This window comes from Mus musculus, chromosome 5 (assembly GCF_000001635.26).
Source record: "Mus musculus strain C57BL/6J chromosome 5, GRCm38.p6 C57BL/6J".
Lineage (NCBI taxonomy): Eukaryota > Metazoa > Chordata > Mammalia > Rodentia > Muridae > Mus > Mus musculus.
Genome location: NC_000071.6, coordinates 118040727 through 118058073, shown reverse-complemented (window position 1 = coordinate 118058073; position 17347 = coordinate 118040727). Strand labels below are relative to the sequence as shown.

At 51.8% G+C, this 17347-nt stretch overlaps 1 protein-coding gene across 2 annotated transcripts in view; it reads right to left on the bottom strand.

The window, feature by feature from the left end:
* The window catches only part of Tesc (tescalcin), a 34136-nt gene that overhangs the window by 3805 nt on the left and 12984 nt on the right, over positions 1-17347 (bottom strand). Inside the window, exons 2-6 of one of the 2 annotated variants that reach the window (NR_151582.1) lie at positions 11690-11759; positions 4410-4490; positions 3105-3244; positions 1631-1697; positions 1430-1537 (exon numbers count right to left, since the gene is read on the bottom strand). Coding sequence is in view for 1 of the 2 variants with exons in the window: in NM_021344.4 (NP_067319.2) it covers positions 1430-1537; positions 1636-1697; positions 3105-3244; positions 4410-4490; positions 11690-11759 (461 nt within the window). In the remaining variant the exon portion in view is untranslated. The remainder of the gene's footprint in view (positions 1-1429; positions 1538-1630; positions 1698-3104; positions 3245-4409; positions 4491-11689; positions 11760-17347) is intronic. The other variant, NM_021344.4, reaches the window with a different exon arrangement.

Below are 17347 nucleotides of genomic sequence, written 5' to 3'. Positions count from 1 at the left end.
AGACTCAGGCCTCGCTGTGAGGAGTGGAACAGGAGGGTGGTGCTGGCAAGGACAGGAGGCCAGGACCAGACCTAGCCCAGCAGCCCCACCCTCACCCACCAAGATCCCCCTGCACAGACAGGACCTAAAAATGGTACTTAGAGAGTCACCGCCCAAGTCAATAAGTGGCTTTGGAACAGCATCAAAGGAGAGAAGGTGGGTGTCTCTCTGGTGAGTGGCGTGGTCAGGAGCATTAACCAACATAGGAAGCCAGTGGCTTCCCTGACCCACAGCCCAGCCCTGGCAGGAGTGGCTAATACGAAGTGTGTGCTCCACAGGTAGACACACACACGCCAGGCTCCCTGGTGGCCCTGTCCCTACAGCAGCACCAGGGATCTGCACTGGGGATGCCACCAGCTCTGAGGCAGAGCAGATTTGGTATAAATCAGCAGGCACCAGCTGCCAACAGTTTCACTACAGCAAATTAAGAAAAGTCACCAGTTGAAAGCGAAGCAGGCTGGGAGCCACTTAGCGAAGGAAAGTGTAATTAAGCCAAATGGGTGTTTGGCTCACCACGGTTAACAAGAGGAGCTCCGGTTAACAAGAGGAGCTCCGTCCTCCACCAGGTCAGGGCCCTAAGGCATTTCACACACACTGTGTGGCTTTAATAAAACAAAACAAAAACAGGACCAGTTGCCTCTCTGAGAGAAAAGCACAGATAGATACAAGCCAGGTAGGTGCTAGGAGACCAGAACTTTGCTGGAATCCCCGTCCGTGGAGCTAGCTAGCTACCCACCCTAGTCATCTGTCTCCAGGGGGGCTGCTGGGCTACAACCCCACCCTGAAAGAGAGACCCCACCCAGGAAAGATCACAAGCCCCAGAGAAATCTTCAGAGCCGGGCCTCGGTTTCCCCCAGCAGTAGAATGAGGCTGAAGCCAAGAGACAGTGTACACATATTGCCAAGCCAAGATTCTGCAGCCCCTCCCCCTCAGTCCCTCGGCTGCCCCACCCCCACCCCACCCAGCACCAGTGGCCTTCACAAACGAAAGGTGCTGGCCCCCAGTGTCCAGGTTTGAGACCACCTCCACTTCACCTAGTGAAGATGCAGTGCACGTGGGGGTACTGTGTTTGGTGCTGCCCTCGAACACAGTAAAGTGGGGGTAAAGGACAGGGGTTAAGCAAGGCCACAGTGGCACTCCTTAGGGCTTAATCTCTGCTTCCCGAATCACATAGATCTCCAGACCTGCACTGGGTTGTTCTGACCTCCGCACCACGGCAGGCTCTGTTTTAGAGCATAGAGCAGGGCACCTGGCTCCTGCCACTGAGACCTTCGAGCAGCACGGACTCCCGCCACAGGGAAGGCATTGTGTGGAGCCGCAGAACGGGGTGTGTCTGCTGGTGAACTCCTGCTGGCCACCCTTCCCACCAGCCACCCCAAGGGGCTCTCACCATCTGCCCCACGCACACGCTGGCCGCCTCCATCATGGCCCCGTCTGCAATGGACCGAGCCGACTCCTTTTCAATGTGAGGGTTTCCCGAGAGCAGCTCCTCCACCACCTGCCAGTGGGGCAGACACTTGGTGACCTTGGGACTCCATGGTCCGAGAAGGGGGAGACGCCAGGAGCCCCGGGCCGGGCCAAGAGAGCATACTTTACATTTCTATACTCTTCCAGGGTGATGCGGCCGTCACTGTCCGAATCATACATATGAAACAGAACTGCAGGCAAGAGAAAACGTAGATACCAGTAAGGCCAAGCCAGGAGCGGGACCTGGGTCCCCTTCTCCCAGAGACACCCACTCTGAAGCTGTACCAAGCAAAAGATACTTCAGACACGTGTGACAGGACTGAATAGCTCATGAGCTTCTCAGGTGGTGGCGCATGCCTTTAATCCCAGCACTCGGGAGGCAGAGGCAGGCGAATTTCTGAGTTCAAGGCCAGCCTGGTCTACAGAGTACGTTCCAGGACAGCCAGGGCTACACAGAGAAAATCTGTCTTGAACCCCCCCCCCCCAAAATGCAGATCTTGAGTCACAATGCCCACATTCTGATTACTGGCCAGACCTAGGTAGATCCTAAGGGCGGCAGGGGACTTAGCAAGGCCTGGCTGCCTCTCTCAGGGTTGCCCACAAAGATGAAGTTCCCAGCAGCCACTCCACACCACCCCAGCACTCTGCTCTGGCATCTATCAGGAACCAAGTGCCCAGATCCATGCAAAGTATTTCCTGGTCGTGATGTCCTAGCTGACCCCGTGAGATCAGACGGCCACAGCTCACTTCACAGATGGGCTGTCAAGGACCTTACGTGCTAAGACAGCAGTCCTGAGTTGGTTCAGGCCTGTTGTTATCCTCTGATTTCGTGATTCTCACCCGAGCCCTCAGAGCAAGCGATCACTGGGAGCGTGGGTATGTCCTAAACAGTGACCCAGGAGGCCCAGGGGACACTCAGGACGGTTGTTCTCATCAGCATATACCCCAGAGCTAAACATAGCCAAGCACTCAGATCCTGAGGGGGTAGGGAGGGATGTCAGGAAGGTCAGGAGAAGACCACAGGGGTAAAAGGAGACACGACTGTGACCACTGCTTGGACTCTGTGCTGCCGTCCAGCCAAGATGGCCACTAACTGCTCCCTAGAGCTGATGACCTAAGATGGAGCCTCAGATGAAGGTTGCTGGAGACTGTGCTCCCAGAACACCATGGGGGAGCAGGTGTGGGATCCTGACTCAGGGAGTTCACCAGCCCTGGACGCAAGGTTTTGTCTGCAGCAGAGTCCTCGGCCCCACAGCCACCATGTTCAGAGTCAGTACACTATGCTGAGTTCAGGGTCACGTGGCTGAGTGTAAGATGTCAAGGGAAACCCAGGTCTTTAAACTACATCACCTCATACCCCATATCTCCATCCTTCCCACCCCTCCTGTCCCAAAAGGCCAGAAGCTGCTGGGCTTTTTCTGAGGCTGCCACCAAGGTGCAACTTCAGAGAGGCCACCCCAACACTGCTATCAAGGGGCTGATGGTATAAGGACACAGGTTATGTCCCCTGGCCGTCTCCCTCCCTCCTACAGATAGATGGCCTAGCCTCCTGCTGTTGGGGATCCCCACGTCTGGCAAACCTGGGACTCAGCACGTACATTTCAGCTTCTCCTTTCGTGACAGCTCCACCTGTTCCTCGCCCAGGGTGGTGTCGATGGGCCGGAAGTAGGACATGATAGTCAGGAAGTCCTCAAAGTTGATCTCATCGGCCAGACCGCTGGATCCCTTTCGCAGGTTCCTAGGGGGTAGCAGAGAGAGGGAAGGCCTCAGTACTACACAGACATACACAGACAGACAGACAGACAGACACACACACAATCTCATGACAACATGGCCCTCTGGCCTCATGTGCCCAAGAAGCTGTGTCTGAGCTGTCTCCCACAGTCCTTCACCCTCACCCCACAGTGTTCCTGCTCCTCCAACTAGGCTCCAGCCTAGCTTAGTTACTTTCCAATAATATCCAGGACAGACCCATCAGTTCAGAGGGCACAGCCCTCATCATCCAAGCAGAGCTCTAGAGCCCCACCAGCTGGGGCTGGAATGGTACCTCCAGTTCTTAGCCTTGGCCACAGGCAGGAGGAGAGACTGAACTTCCTGGTTCACAGAAGCCATAAGAAGTCAGTGCTGAGTTTGGGGCTAGGGGCGGATCAAAGACAGAGAATGCCTGCCTAGCACACCTGAGGCCCTGGGTTCCATTCCAGAATCAAGAATAAAAATGTAAAAAATTGAGGGCTGGAGAGATGACTCAGCGGTTAAGAGCACTGTCTACTCTTCCGAAGGTCCTGAGTTCAAATCCCGGCAACCACATGGTGGCTCACAGCCATCCATAATGAGATCTGACGCCCTCATCTGGTGTGTCTGAAGACAGCTACAGTGTACTTACATATAACAATAAATAAATCTTTTTTAAAAAATTTAAAATTGGGGCCGGGAGCTAGCTCAGCAGGTGACATGCTTGTCCAGCAAGCATAAGGACTGGAATGTGGGTGAGTCCTGTGCCTATAATCTCATTTCTGGGGAGGCTGAGGCAGGAGGATTCCCCGGAGCTCCCTTAGCCAGCCAGCCTAGCTAAATTGGCAAGCTCTAGGCCAGTGAGCGGGCCTGTCTCAAAACAAAGACAACCACCTGAGATAGGCCAGCTAAGGTTATCCTATGGCATTCACGAACACATAAACATACATGTGTACCTACATACACACGGACACGTGCACACGTGCAAATGTGAAGAAAACCCAAAATGTCTGCTCGGTTGGGAGTCACAGCCAGCAGTGACTTACATTTAAGTGGATGGAACCCAGGAGGGCCGTCCAAAAGCCATCCAGGACTGTCTGCCCCCACCCATTCCCTGCGTTTGATGACAGAAGACGTAGGCTACTTCGGCCTGCCCACGAGAGGAAGCACACCTGTTGTCGAAGAAGGCACGGACGATTTTGGATCGGATCGGGTTGAGCTCCAGGTCAGGGACATTGTTGAAGTTCTCCTTGCTGTATTCCAGGACACACCGGAGAGAAAGTCACAAGTGAACAGTCTTCAGTGCCATCAGACACAGGCAGTGAGGTGTCACTTCATCCCCAACAGCCTCCCCCTCCCCCTCCCCCTCAGGCCTCTGCCTACAGACTGGGTACCAGTGGGAGGATTGAGGGAGCCTGACACTTGGAGGAACTTGAGAGGTGGGTGGTACAATCACACTCAGGCTGCAGAGACAAGATCTGCAGAGTCAGGGGTGGGGGGAGGAGGAGCCCTGCAGTGCTTGCACTGGGCTCCCAGCAGGAGGATGCAGGCCAGAAGGGCCTCAGAGAAATGGACTGTCTGAGTTTCTCATGACCTGGGACCTCCCAGCATGTGCCCAAGAGATGCACGAAGCACACATGGGCAGTCTCCCCAGGAGCAAGTCTCCTAAGATTTGCAGAAGGGCCAACAATGCCTCCTACCAGATAAACTGATAGCTGAACTGTCCACCCAGGGGAATAGCTGATAGCTTACTGTCCACCCAGGGGAATATTATGCAGCCAGGAAAAGAACTGGACACGGATACCCACTGCAGGAGGATGAACCTGGAAATTGACACGGTTGGATAGGCATTGGCAGAAAAAGGTCAGATTCCATTTAAATGATGTATCCAAAACAGGCTGAGCCACTGAGGCAGAGAGCAAGAGAGGGGTAGCCCAGGGTTGGGGGAGCCAGAAGACACTTAAGGGGACAAGCATCTCTTGGGTGACAAATATTCTGGATACTTGCTCTGCAGAGACACTGGCACTGCTGTGCATTTTTTTTTTATTAAGGTTTATTTATTATATGTAAGTACACTGTAGCTGTCTTCAGACACACCAGAAGAGGGCGTCAGATCTCGTTACGGATGGTTGTGAGCCACCATGTGGTTGCTGGGATTTGAACTCTGGACCTTTGGAAGAGCAGTCGGGTGCTCTTACCCACTGAGCCATCTCACCAGCCCTGCTGTGCATTTTTATGACTGAGTTGTAAGGTATGTGAGCTTTAATTCAGCAAAGGCATTCATCCCAGCAGCAGCTATGGACCTCGGCAGGGACGCAGACACAGTCTCGGGTGCCTGTCCTCACAGGAGGGGCAATGCCTCCATTCAGGCAGCCTGTGCCTGTTTTATGGCAATGACCTTCTGAGAAACCTAGGGCACAGCCCAGTACTCCAGCAGACAAGCATGAATGCTCAGGAGGGGTGGGGTTGGGTGATTTTTTTTTTTTTAAAAAGGAGGACATTAGGGGGAGGGATGTGACACCTGACTAGACTGACCGGAGCAGGAGCGGAGGCTGTTTGACTTGGGAGGGTCCACAAACAGTCCCTTATCCTGCCCTGGCTTTACCTCACAGGAGAGGGGCCTCAGGCTCCAGGCAGGAGCAGAGCCAGGTGACCGGATCTCTCCTGTTTTTGATATCCCTGGGTTGTTTCCTGCACCTCCCTCATGGCTGGACTGGTGGCAGCTAGCCAGATGGGAGCTGGTGACTGGGCACAGCTACCTTCTGCATTCACCAGGGCCCAGTTTAGGACACAATTAGGACAGTTGTCCCGGTGTGGTAGGTGCCACCATATGACAAAGAAAGAAAGAATGAACAAAAGAGAGAAGAGAAGAGAAGAGAAGAGAAGAGAAGAGAAGAGAAGAGAAGAGAAGAGAAGAGAAGAGAAGAGAAGAGAGAAGAGAAGAGAAGAGAAGAGAAGAGAAGAGAAGAGAAGAGAAGAGAAGAGAAGAGAAGAGAAGAGAAGAGAAAACTAGCTAGCTTTGGGACAGGGTAGATGCAGAAGGAACGGAGTTGGGGGCTGCTGCTAAGATGGCCGAGAGGGTGAAGACACTTGCTGTTTAAGCCTGGAGACCAGAGTTCAATTCCCAAAAGCCACATAAATGTGGAAGGAGAGAACCAACTCCACAAAGTTAGGCAAACACACAGTAACACTTTTTAAAAAAGGAATCCAGCTGGGTGTGGTGGCACACGCCTTTAATCCCAGCACTCAGGAGGCAGAGGCAGGCAGATTTCTGAGTTCAAGGCCAGCCTGGTCTACAGAGTGAGTTCCAGGGCAGCCAGGGCTACACAGAGAAACCCTGTCTCAAAAAAAAAGCAAATAATAATGAAATAAAAATCAAATCCAACAGCACCATGGCAGTGGTGTATACCTTCGGTCCTAGAGATGAGGAGGCTGAGGCAGGAGGATCACAAGTTCAAGGCCATTCTGGGCCTGCACAGACTGTGTCTGATGAGACCCTAATAGACAAGGATGCACTCTGCCACTGAGCCTCAAGAACATCATGAAGCGCACACACATGGAGTCCAGTTTCCAGGGTGATGCAGGTGGGTGACAGGAGAGGGTTTCTTTCTGGGATGCTTAAAGTGGCGGTGTACCTTTTGTTCATTATCAGGTATAATTTCTCCCCAAAACTACTAAAAACTTCCCCCCCCCCTCTGGTTTTCTTAAAACAAGATGCGTGGCGCCATCATTTCCATAGAGGGAGTTTCCACACCACAGGATACTGGACAACAACCCTTACAACTGATAACTAAGGGGACCCAGGGAGCCTCAGGACCAGACACACAGGGCTGTGCTAGTCCTAACCTACACAGTTGCTAGTCGTATGACAGCCACAGGAAGAAGCAAGAGAAACCAAAACCCTAGACTGACCTGACAGAGCCAGGGTTACCACGGACACCATCAGATCAGCAGAGGCCCTCCCCTTTCCTAGTCACTGCTCAGATGACAGTCACAGTGGCTGTGTGAACTCTGAGGCCTACAGTAGGTACCTCAACCCAGGGAAGTCTGATGGGGCTCCTGTGATCCCTGAAGTAAATGTGACATGGAGGGCCAGTCACCTGCCCAGGCTCACCCAGCCTTGGCAAATCACACTGGAACCCAGGCAGGGCAAAGCCATGCTCACATGGCTGGCACCACCCGCTCCACTCTCCTTGACCTCCAGTCTACTATCCTACCCACTCTACTATCCTACCCAGCCCCTCGCTTCAGGCGCCTTCCTTCTTCCGTGAGGCTCCGTCTCCTGGCCTGTGAAATAGGTGAAGTTGAGTCTGTGGCTGCTAGTGCAGGCTCTGCCCACTGCAGCACATAATATGTGTGTGTGTGTGTGTGTGTGTGTGTGCGCGCGCGCGCGCGCGCGTGTCCTTGCCCCCAGTTTCAGATGTCCCACTTGAAAGACAGGGACTGTGGAAATACCCAAGACACTGGAACGGATGGGAACAGGGACGCCAAGGCAGTGTACTGGTGGACAGACTAATGACATTAGTGATGGCTGACAGTGTAGCCCTCTCAAGGAGGAAGAACCCGCCCCCATGACAACACCCATTGGACAGGCACTTAGCTCATTTTTTAGAGATAAGCAAGGCAGAAGGAATAAGAAATTGCCCCCTAGCCAAGGCTGGTAGCACCTGTTATCCCAGGTACTTAGGGAGCTGAGGCAGGAGGATTATAAATTCAAGGCCAGCCTACATAGTTTAGCGAGCCCTTGTCTCACAAGTAGAAAAGAGGCTGGGGATGTAGCTTGGTTCAGGGCACTTGCTGGAAGCCCCAAAAAAGGGAGTGGGAGGGGAGGAAGGAGGAGGCTACCCACTAAGAGTGGCATTACCCTCGGTCTGGAAGCTGCCACTCACAAGAGGAAGGTCTGGCCATCTGATACTCAGAGACCTCTGACTTCTGCTGCCCCCCTACTCTGACAAAGAGAAGGCAAGTCTCGTGGCCAATGCTGGGCCAGGCCAAGGCGAGCGACCTCAGGGTCTTGTGCCCACCAGATCCTTGCTGAACTTTGGTGCTAGGGCTCAGCTCTGGGTGGTACAGCCACGGGAGCAGCTCCGCTCTACCCCTGGGGCCATGGCTGTTAGCAGATCATTATTACCTTTGGGACCAAGCTGACCCACTTACTATCAGCCCAGTGCTGCCGCCCTAGTGGCCAGCAAGAAGGGCCACTGGAAAGCCCCAAGAGACACCCACCTTACAGCCTCCTCCAGGGCAGCTTGAAGCCTGCAGTGGGGGGTGTTTAAGCCATCTCCCCCAAGTTCTGAAGTGTCCTCTCCATGCCAGGCCACACGCTGTGAGGCTCACACCCACAAATGATGGCAGTGATGGGCCGGCCCACTTTCATAGACAAGAGCGTGGAGCCCAGAGAGGTCTAGCCAGTAAGTTGCAGTCACACAGCTGGCTAGCAGAAGCACCAGGGAGCCCCCTCCCTTTCTCTGGGTTGTACCTTTTGGCTTTGGAGAGAATTAGGGCTCAATGGGAACCCACTCCTGCCCAGCTTTACCCTGAACCCCGCTGGGGACTCCCAAAGAGGGACCAAGCATTCAGCTCACAAAGGACACACAAAACCAAGAAACCCACCGAGGGCTGGGCTGGTGTCTTCTGCAAGCGCAGGGCTGTGGGCTAGTTTCCGGCAGCTTCTGAGGCTCAGCTCAGCTGCCAAGGTCACTCAGCCAGGCCTCAGAGCAGAACTTAACAGCCCTGTGTCATATCTCCTGACTCTCTGGTTTCTGAGGGCTTCCCCATCCTGAGAGGCAGTGGGGTTTCCTCTTCACATGCACAGCTCTGCCAAGTCTGCCCAGCACCCAGTGTTGGGCGTTTTCCATGCTAGGGAAACTGAGGCTCTCTTTGGGACTCTTTAGGGAAGGGCAAATGTCTTCCTAGACAGTGCTGCACACAGGCCTGGAGGACACGGGGGTGATGGCTGAGTGGTGCGGACAGAGGGACAGGAGGACAGGACAGCAACCCCAGACTCTGGGTAGAATTGAGCACTTTCTGATGGACCAGAAGCAAGTGAGATAGACAGACAGCACAGGGCAGCTCTGGGGGTGGGGGTGGGGTGAGGAAGTCAACAGAAGGGCAGGCCCCATTCACCATGACCAAGGAGCATCTGCGAGGGTGGAAGGTGTACCTTGGGACACCAAGTGGCCCTGCAGCGGCAGTGTGCTGTAACATTTGGGCTGAGGCCCTGTTGAGGCACACACAGGAAGCATTTCAAGCCACAACTTCCTCTAGGGAAGTTGGGGAGTGAGCACCTCTCTCCCCTGACAACACAACCTGAGGCTACTGTCCCCACTACAGCGCCAGGGAACCCAACTTGGTCACCCTGCTCATGATACACATGGGTTGGCCTAGATGCTCTGATGGTTTGTACATGCTCGGCCCAAGGAGTGGCACTATTAGAAGGTGTGGCCTGTTGGGGTGGGTGTGTCACTGTGGGTTTTAAGACCCTCATCCTAGCTGCCTGGAAGTCAGTCTTCTGCTAGCAGCCTTCAGATGAAGATGTAGAACTCTCAGCTCCTCCTGTACCATGCCTGCTTGGATGCTGCCATGCTCCTGCCTTGATGATAATGGACTGAACCTCTGAATCTATAAGCCAGCCCCAATTAAATGTCATCTTTATAAGAGTTGCCTTGGTCATGGAGTCTGTTCACAGCATTAAAGCCCTAAGACAATGCTATAGCCTTCTTGGAGAGGCCCTGGACACCAGCTGTGTAAGCACACTCGTGGGGTGAGACCACCAACCATAGCTAACCATGCTTGCTAAGAGGCAGCATGGGGGGGGGGCTCCTCAACATCCACTCACACCTTCTCATTTAACCGTCCCCCTTTCCTCTGATCCAAAACTCACCTCTGTGGAGAAGGGACCTCTCAGGCATCCCCTTCCCCTCAGGACTCAGGACTCCTCCATGTTCCAAGCACAGTCACCAGCCTCTGCTTCCCATCTCAAGCGGGGCACAATAACAAACCCAGCCCGTTTGACAAGTACCTAGGGACCAACTGTACGAATCTGTGGCTTCATGCTCAGACCCAAGCCCAAAGAAAAAGCCTGCTTTACTCAGAAGGCCGACTCCGAGGAAGGGGGTGGGGTGGGTGCTGGTCGGGCTTCATGAAGTTTGTCTCTCAGGTTTTTCCCACTTGCACCTCAAGTCTGAAGAGATAGAATCTGACCCAGAACCAGAAAAGACTGGGTCTGACTCCAGAGCCTACGCCTGTACAGTGCTGGGTAAGGCAAACAAGTTGGTTTCTGGCTGCTGGCCACAGTGACTGGCTCGGTATGGGGCACCTGCGCCCAAGAGAGCCAGGCAGCTTCCAGAGGTGACCAGGCTCTTCCTTTGGGCATAAAGGGTAGGACAGCTGCTCTGCACACAGCTCAATCCCATCTTTGATAGTGTCTGTGGCAGATTGAGGCTAGAGGCCACAGAACCATGAAACCGTGGGTACCTTCCGGTTGATGCTCTAGCTAACAGTGTGCCTTTGTGTGGTAGGCAAGGAAACGTGTGTGCGTGCGTGCGCACATGGTTCCCTCAAAGGGCAAAACAAAACCTTTCTATGAAGAAGGAAGCTTCCCTGCAGCCCGTGCAAGGCTTATATCCATGTTATAATGACGTCACCTTGACACCCTGTGTGTATTTGAGGACAACACTATTGGCTAGAAAGTTTGCAACAGAAGTCTTTCCACTTTGTAGGTAGGGTCTGGATGGCTCTCATAAGCCATTCAAGCTGCTCAGCAGGTAGGGTGATGACAAGTGAGCCCAAGGCCAGCCTGGGCTATAGAGTGAGCCCAAGGCCAGCCTGGGCAACTTAGTGTGGTACATCAAAGGGAAAAAAGGAACTGAGGCTGTAGACCGAGGTAAGGTGCCTGCCTAGCATGTATGCAGCCATGTTTAACATGCAGCCATGTTTAACATGCAGCCATGTTTAACTCAAGTACCAAAAAAATCAAACATGAGATGCCAGAGAAGAAAATTGTCTACTTCCCTAACAGGAGGTTGACTCCCTCTTTGTTGACAGCCTCATCTTGTCCAAGGCTGGAATGACCCAGAGGAAGTAAAGTCTAGAGATAGACCCATCAGGGCAATGCCAGCTCTATCAGTAGACCCTCAGACTCCCATCATCAGGGAGGCTCCAGCAGGCGCTCAGCATCGGGGGAACTTCAGTACAAGTCCAGATCACACACGACATAAAGGTTGAGCAGGCCTGGGTGGCTTCCCCTGCGAGTGCCTGTTCCTGTAGAACCAGATATTGCCCTTCTTCCCTCCACATCTTGTCTTACAGCAACCCAGGAGAATTCAAACAACAGGTTTGCTTTAGAAACTGGGACACGCCTTGGAGCCAGCCCAGAGCCACAAGAACCCAGGGTAAGCGATAACAGACAGAAGAAAGTAACTCGAAGCCCAAAGCTGGCTGCACGTCTTACCGAATGGTGGGCTGGTCCCCGCTTAGCTGCTTGAACCTCCGATGCAGCTGCTCTATCTGGTCCGAGGAGACTAAGAAGGGGCAGGGGAAATGGAAGAAAGAAGGAATTCACAGAGAGAGAGAGAGAGAGAGAGAGATCATTGACGTTAAACTTGAAGCCTGCAGTAAGTGTTCTTGTGACAACCCCCCCCCCACATGGCCACCACCATCTTTCTTGTGACATTGTAACATGACTGAGGGACATGGGAGAGCTTCGCTTTCTGCCTACAGGGACAGCTCCAGAACCACCCTTAGCAAGATGGTAGCCATTCTAAGTGATAGTTCCTGATGGTGAGCGAGGGACCAGCCACTCCCCCAGGTCCTTCCACCACCCATAAAAGAGGAACTTAGACCTGCTTGCTTGCCCACCCCACCCACCCCACCCCCATCATCCTCTCCCACATATGTCGGTGGTCCCTCTGGTCATCTCTAGCTTTACCAGTCTCTCAAAGGCTGAAGACCACAGCACTAGCGAGCCAGTCCCGAGCACACCCCTCCCACGTAAGTACCCCAGATGCTTGTTGCTCAGGGCCATCAAGTCCTCCTAGGGACCATGTCCAGCTCAGGCCAAACAGTGACTGGACTTGAGGCCTGCCACACACACCTGCAATCACTTCATCCCTCACCCCGCCTCTCCCTGCCCCTATCTCTTATTCTAGAGCATCGGTCTTCAACGTTCCTAACGCTGTGACCCTTTAATACAGTTCCTCATGTTATGGGGATTCCCCAACCACAAGATTATCTATTGTCATTGCTACATCGTAACTGTAATTTCACTATCATAAACCACAATATAAATATTTGTGTTTTCTGACGGTCTCGGGTGATACCTAGCAAAGGTTGGTTCAACTCACAGTCTAAGGACCGCTGTTCTTGAAGTGGTGGAAGCCAGGCAGTAGTGGCACATGCCTTTAATCCCAACACTTGGAAGGCAGAGGCAGGCAGATTTCTGAGTTCGAGGCCAGCCTGGTCTACAGAGTGAGTTTCAGGACAGCCAGGGCTACACAGAGAAACCCTGTCTTGGGGTGGGGGTGGGGTGGGGGGAAGTGGCAGATACCTGAGACCTAAAGGTCCTTCCTGTATGGCGTCTCCCCTCCCTCCACCTCAGGCTCCAGCCTCGGTCTACTCAAAAATCCATCACACAGAGTTCTCAAGCATCCACAGCAGCTGCTGCTCACCAGGGAAGACTCACAGAAGTCTGCCAATCTGGGCTGGGCACCACTCCAGCATTAGTTCATCTGTCCCACACAGCTCAGGCAGGCAGGGATGCCTCCCCATGCCGTACATGCAGTCACGAATGATCGGAAAGGCTAAGTAATACTCAGGACAATATCCACCTTTCTGGAGAAAAACACAACCATGTACATCACCAGCAAGACAGCAAGCGAGCTAACCAGGGTCCCACAGTCAGTGAGCACCTAACAGAGAGGAGGATGGACCCAGGATGCTTGTGACTGCTCTGTGCGACGCAGCACAAACTGTAAGCCACCCATATGCCCAGCCACAGCCGAACAGCCGAACTATAAAAGGTTGATGCAGCCAATGGATGCCATTGTATTTGGTAATGAAACCGGGCACCATATGTAACACGGAACCAAAGGGACCAAGCATGAAAGGGCATGAAAGGGTCCATGGTTCTACCAGGGCAAAACTCATATTCCAGAAACCCTTGCCTACAGTGTTAGGAGTCAGGGCAGTGGCTGCCCCGAGGGGACAGAGTACTGTGATTGAGTGTGAGGGACATTGCGGGCAGAGAATATTCTCTATCTTAATGTGGGCTCGAGTGACTCAGGGGTCTCCTTGGATGAGTGTAGAGCTTCGTGCTTAAGGGTGACACACTTGTCTCCCAGGCTAGCCTTAAGCTTACTATGTAGCAAGAGATAAGGTCGAATTCCTGATCCCCCTGCCTCCACTTCCTGAGAACGGGGATTACAGGTGTGTGCCGCCATATCCAAATTTATTAGGAGCCGGGGCGGGAATCCGGTGCTCTGTGTACTTTGTGATCCCACGATTCACTAAAAGACTTAATCCACCAACTTCAGAACTAACTATCTCTCTCTCTCTCTCTCTCTCTCTCTCTCTCTCTCTCTCTCTCTCTCTCTCGGTGTGTGTGTGTGTGTGTGTGTGTGTGTGTGTGTGCTGCATCCCTGCAACCCTTCCAGCCCAAACACTTGGAAAGAAGCAGAAGTGCTTCTGACCTGGGACTGTTTTCAAAATCTTTCTGCACCAAATCTGTAGTTGCTATGTCTTTCACCTGGTGGTGGATTGCTGTGCTGGGTGCCCTGAACTGTGTCCATGCAATCCTCTATAGAGAGAATCTCTTGTGTATTGTATGGACGCTTCACCTGTCAATAAAAAGCTGATGGCCTATCAGCTGAGGTGGGAAATAGGAGGTGGGAGTTCCCTTAGGAAGAAAGGAACTCTGGGATAGAGTCAGGCCCAGGAACCCATTTACCCCAGCTCCTAGGAGACAGACGCAAGAAACTGAGGAGAGGTAACCAGCCACATACTGGTTTATTCTGGCACTTGCAGAGCAGAATAAACAGGATAATTAAGTTAGGAGCGAGTCAGGGAACTAGCCCACGCTTACAGCCTAGGCGTTTATTCATAAATAAAAAGTCTCAGAGTCAGGCTGGAGAGATGGCTCAGTGGTCAAGAGCACTGACTGCTCTTCTAAAGGTCCCAAGTTCAAATCCCAGCAACCACAACCATCTGTAACAAGATCTGACTCCCTCTTCTAAAGTGTCTGAAGACAGCTACAGTATACTTACATATAATTAAAATAAAAATAATAATAAAAAGCCTGAGTCGTTATTTTGAGAAATGGGGCATGGCTACAATCCCCCTGCCTCAGCTGTGTCTTCAGCCATTTCTTCAGCACTCTCATACTGAAAGTGCAGAACTGGGTTACATCACAATTACTAGCAACTCAGGCTTATCCTGTCTTGTGTGACATCTGTACCACAACCAGAACAAACCTAAGGAACGAGGATGAGTATACAGAACTGGCCACAGAAGCTCGCCCGGCCACTAACAAAAGCTAGTAATAACCATACCATGGAGAAAGCACCAAGTCCCAGGAAACCCACAGACATCCTGGGTCATCCTTGATTTAGAATACTACGTAGCCTTGAAAAACATACTTGAGACAGAACCTTATGTGTCCCAGGCTGGCCTTGAACTCTCTATGTGGACTACAAGCATGCATTGCCACACCTGGCTTATGTGTTGCTGGGGATGGAACCCAGGGCCTCCTGTATACTAAGCAAGCACTGTACGAACCGAGAGACATCTCCAGCCCTTGAAAAACTATATTGAAGTATCGAGAGTCAACATTTAATGTTCCCGGCGTGTCAAGGGGACAATCCAACTAGCCAAGATAATGCGTGTAAGCGCCCAGAAAAAAAAAAAAAAAAGTGTGACAGAGCTCACAGCACTGGGACTTGAGACTTGTCTTTAGCTCCCCTGTGTTTCCCAGTTTCTCTCCATACAGTGCGTAGGCAGCAGCCATAACAACATTTCCTGGCACGTGGCACTTGGCATATGGGACAGCAGACGCTCACAAAAATATTAATAAGTCATCCTTGGCCCAGTGCCAAGGTCCAGGCACTTGTGGTCTTATAAAGGACATGCTTCCTTCCCCTCTCCCTCTCTCCTACTCTCCCACTCTCTCTCTCCAAGACAGACTCTCATGAAGCCCAGGCTAGCCTCCAACTCACTTATATAGCCAAAGATAACCTAGAACCCCGATTTATACCTGAGATCAAACATTATGGGCATGAGCCGGGCAGTGGTGGTGCACACCTTTAATCCCAGCACTCGGGAGGCAGAGGCAGGTGGATTTCTGAATTCAAGGCCAGCCTGGTCTACAGAGTGAGTTCCAGGTCAGCCAGGGCTACACAGAGAAACCCTGTTTTGAAAAACCAAAGAAAGAAAGAAAGAAAGAAAGAAAGAAAGAAAGAAAGAAAGAAAGAAAGAAAGAAAGGAAGGAAGAAAGGAAGAAAGGAAGAAAGAAAGAAAGAAAGAAAAAGAAAGAGAGAAAGAGAGAGAGAGAGAGAGAGAGAAAGAAAGAAAGAAAGAAAGAAAGAAAGAAAGAAAGAAAGAAAGAAAGAAAGAAAGAAAGAGAGAGAAAGAAATTACAGGCATGAGCTGCCAAGCCCGGTTGAACTAAGGGTCTCATGAATGCTAGGGAACTGCTCTACCAACTGACCCATAGCCCCCCGCTCTTCATCCTGTACTATTTGAGACAGGGTTGTAGAAGCAACTTTTATTCACCAGATGTAATCATCATCTCGGAGACTTCCTGCTAAATAAGCTCACCCTTTCTAGTTCTGAGCTCTGGCTGGCTCTTTAAACTCAACTGATCTGGCTCAAAACTCCTCTCCAAGCTGACTGATTCAACCTACCCCACCCCCACCCCCACAGCTTCTCACTGAATTGCTCTGCTTGGCCTCAAACTAACTCTGGCAATCTGTTCTAATCTTCTGGCTCCTCCTTACTCTCTGGCTCTTTCTGTCTTCACCTATGCCTTAGTTAGGGTTTTCATTGTTGTACACAGACACCATGACCAAGGCAACGCTTTTTTTTGTTTTTTGTTTTTGTTTGTTTTTGTTTTGTTTTGTTTTGTTTTTCGAGACAGGGTTTCTCTGCGTAGCCCTGGCTGTCCTGGAACTCACTCTGTAGACCAGACTGGCCTCGAACTCAGAAATCTGCCTGCCTCTGCCTCTCGAGTGCTGGGATTAAAGGCATGTGCCACCATGCACGGCTCCAAGGCAACTCTTATAAGCACAACATTTAATTGGGGCTGGCTTACAGGTTCAGAGGTTCAGTCCATTATAATCAAGGCGGGAGCATCCAGTCAGGCATGGTGCAGGAGGAGCTGAGAGTTTTTCATCTTCATCTGAAGGCTGCTAGCAGAAGACTGGTTTCCAGGCAGCTAGGATGAGGGTCTTAAAGTCCACTCCCTAAGCTAAGCATATACAAACCATCACAACCTACAACCTGTCTCTGTAAAACTATCCCTGTAAAACTGCCTTCTATTCCCCCCAACTTACTCCCTCCCTCCCTCCCTCCCTCCCTCCCTCCCTTCTGTCCTGCTGCAGTTTTTCAGTAGCCTCTCTTTCCTGTGCTGTTCTCCTGAGAGTTGGGCGTATCCTATCTGACTCATTCTGTCAAATCTTTCTCTGACCCATCACGTTGTCTGCCTCTCAGTTAGACACCACTTTCAAACATGGCTGCTTCCTTCTCTAAGCTAACATTACCTTCATTGTTTGGGATTAAAGGTGTGTGCTAAGGGTTTGTCTGTATTCCAGCCAGAGGGGTTAAAGGTGTGTCTGTATTCTAATTCTAAGGGATTAAATAAAGGGCAAGTCTGTATTCCAGACAGATCACACAGACCTAGGTGGTCTTTGGGTGTGATCTCTTGCCAGAACACCATGCTGCTGAATTAAAATTCCTCTATACAGGGTCTCACTATGTAACTCACTCTGTAGACCAGGCTGGCCTCAAACTCACAGAGATCTCTCTGCCTCTGCCTCTGCCTCTCGAGTGCTGGGTTCAAAGGTATGGCCACCATGTCCGTGCTTCTGATAAGTGGTAAATTGTGCTTCCTGGTGTTTGT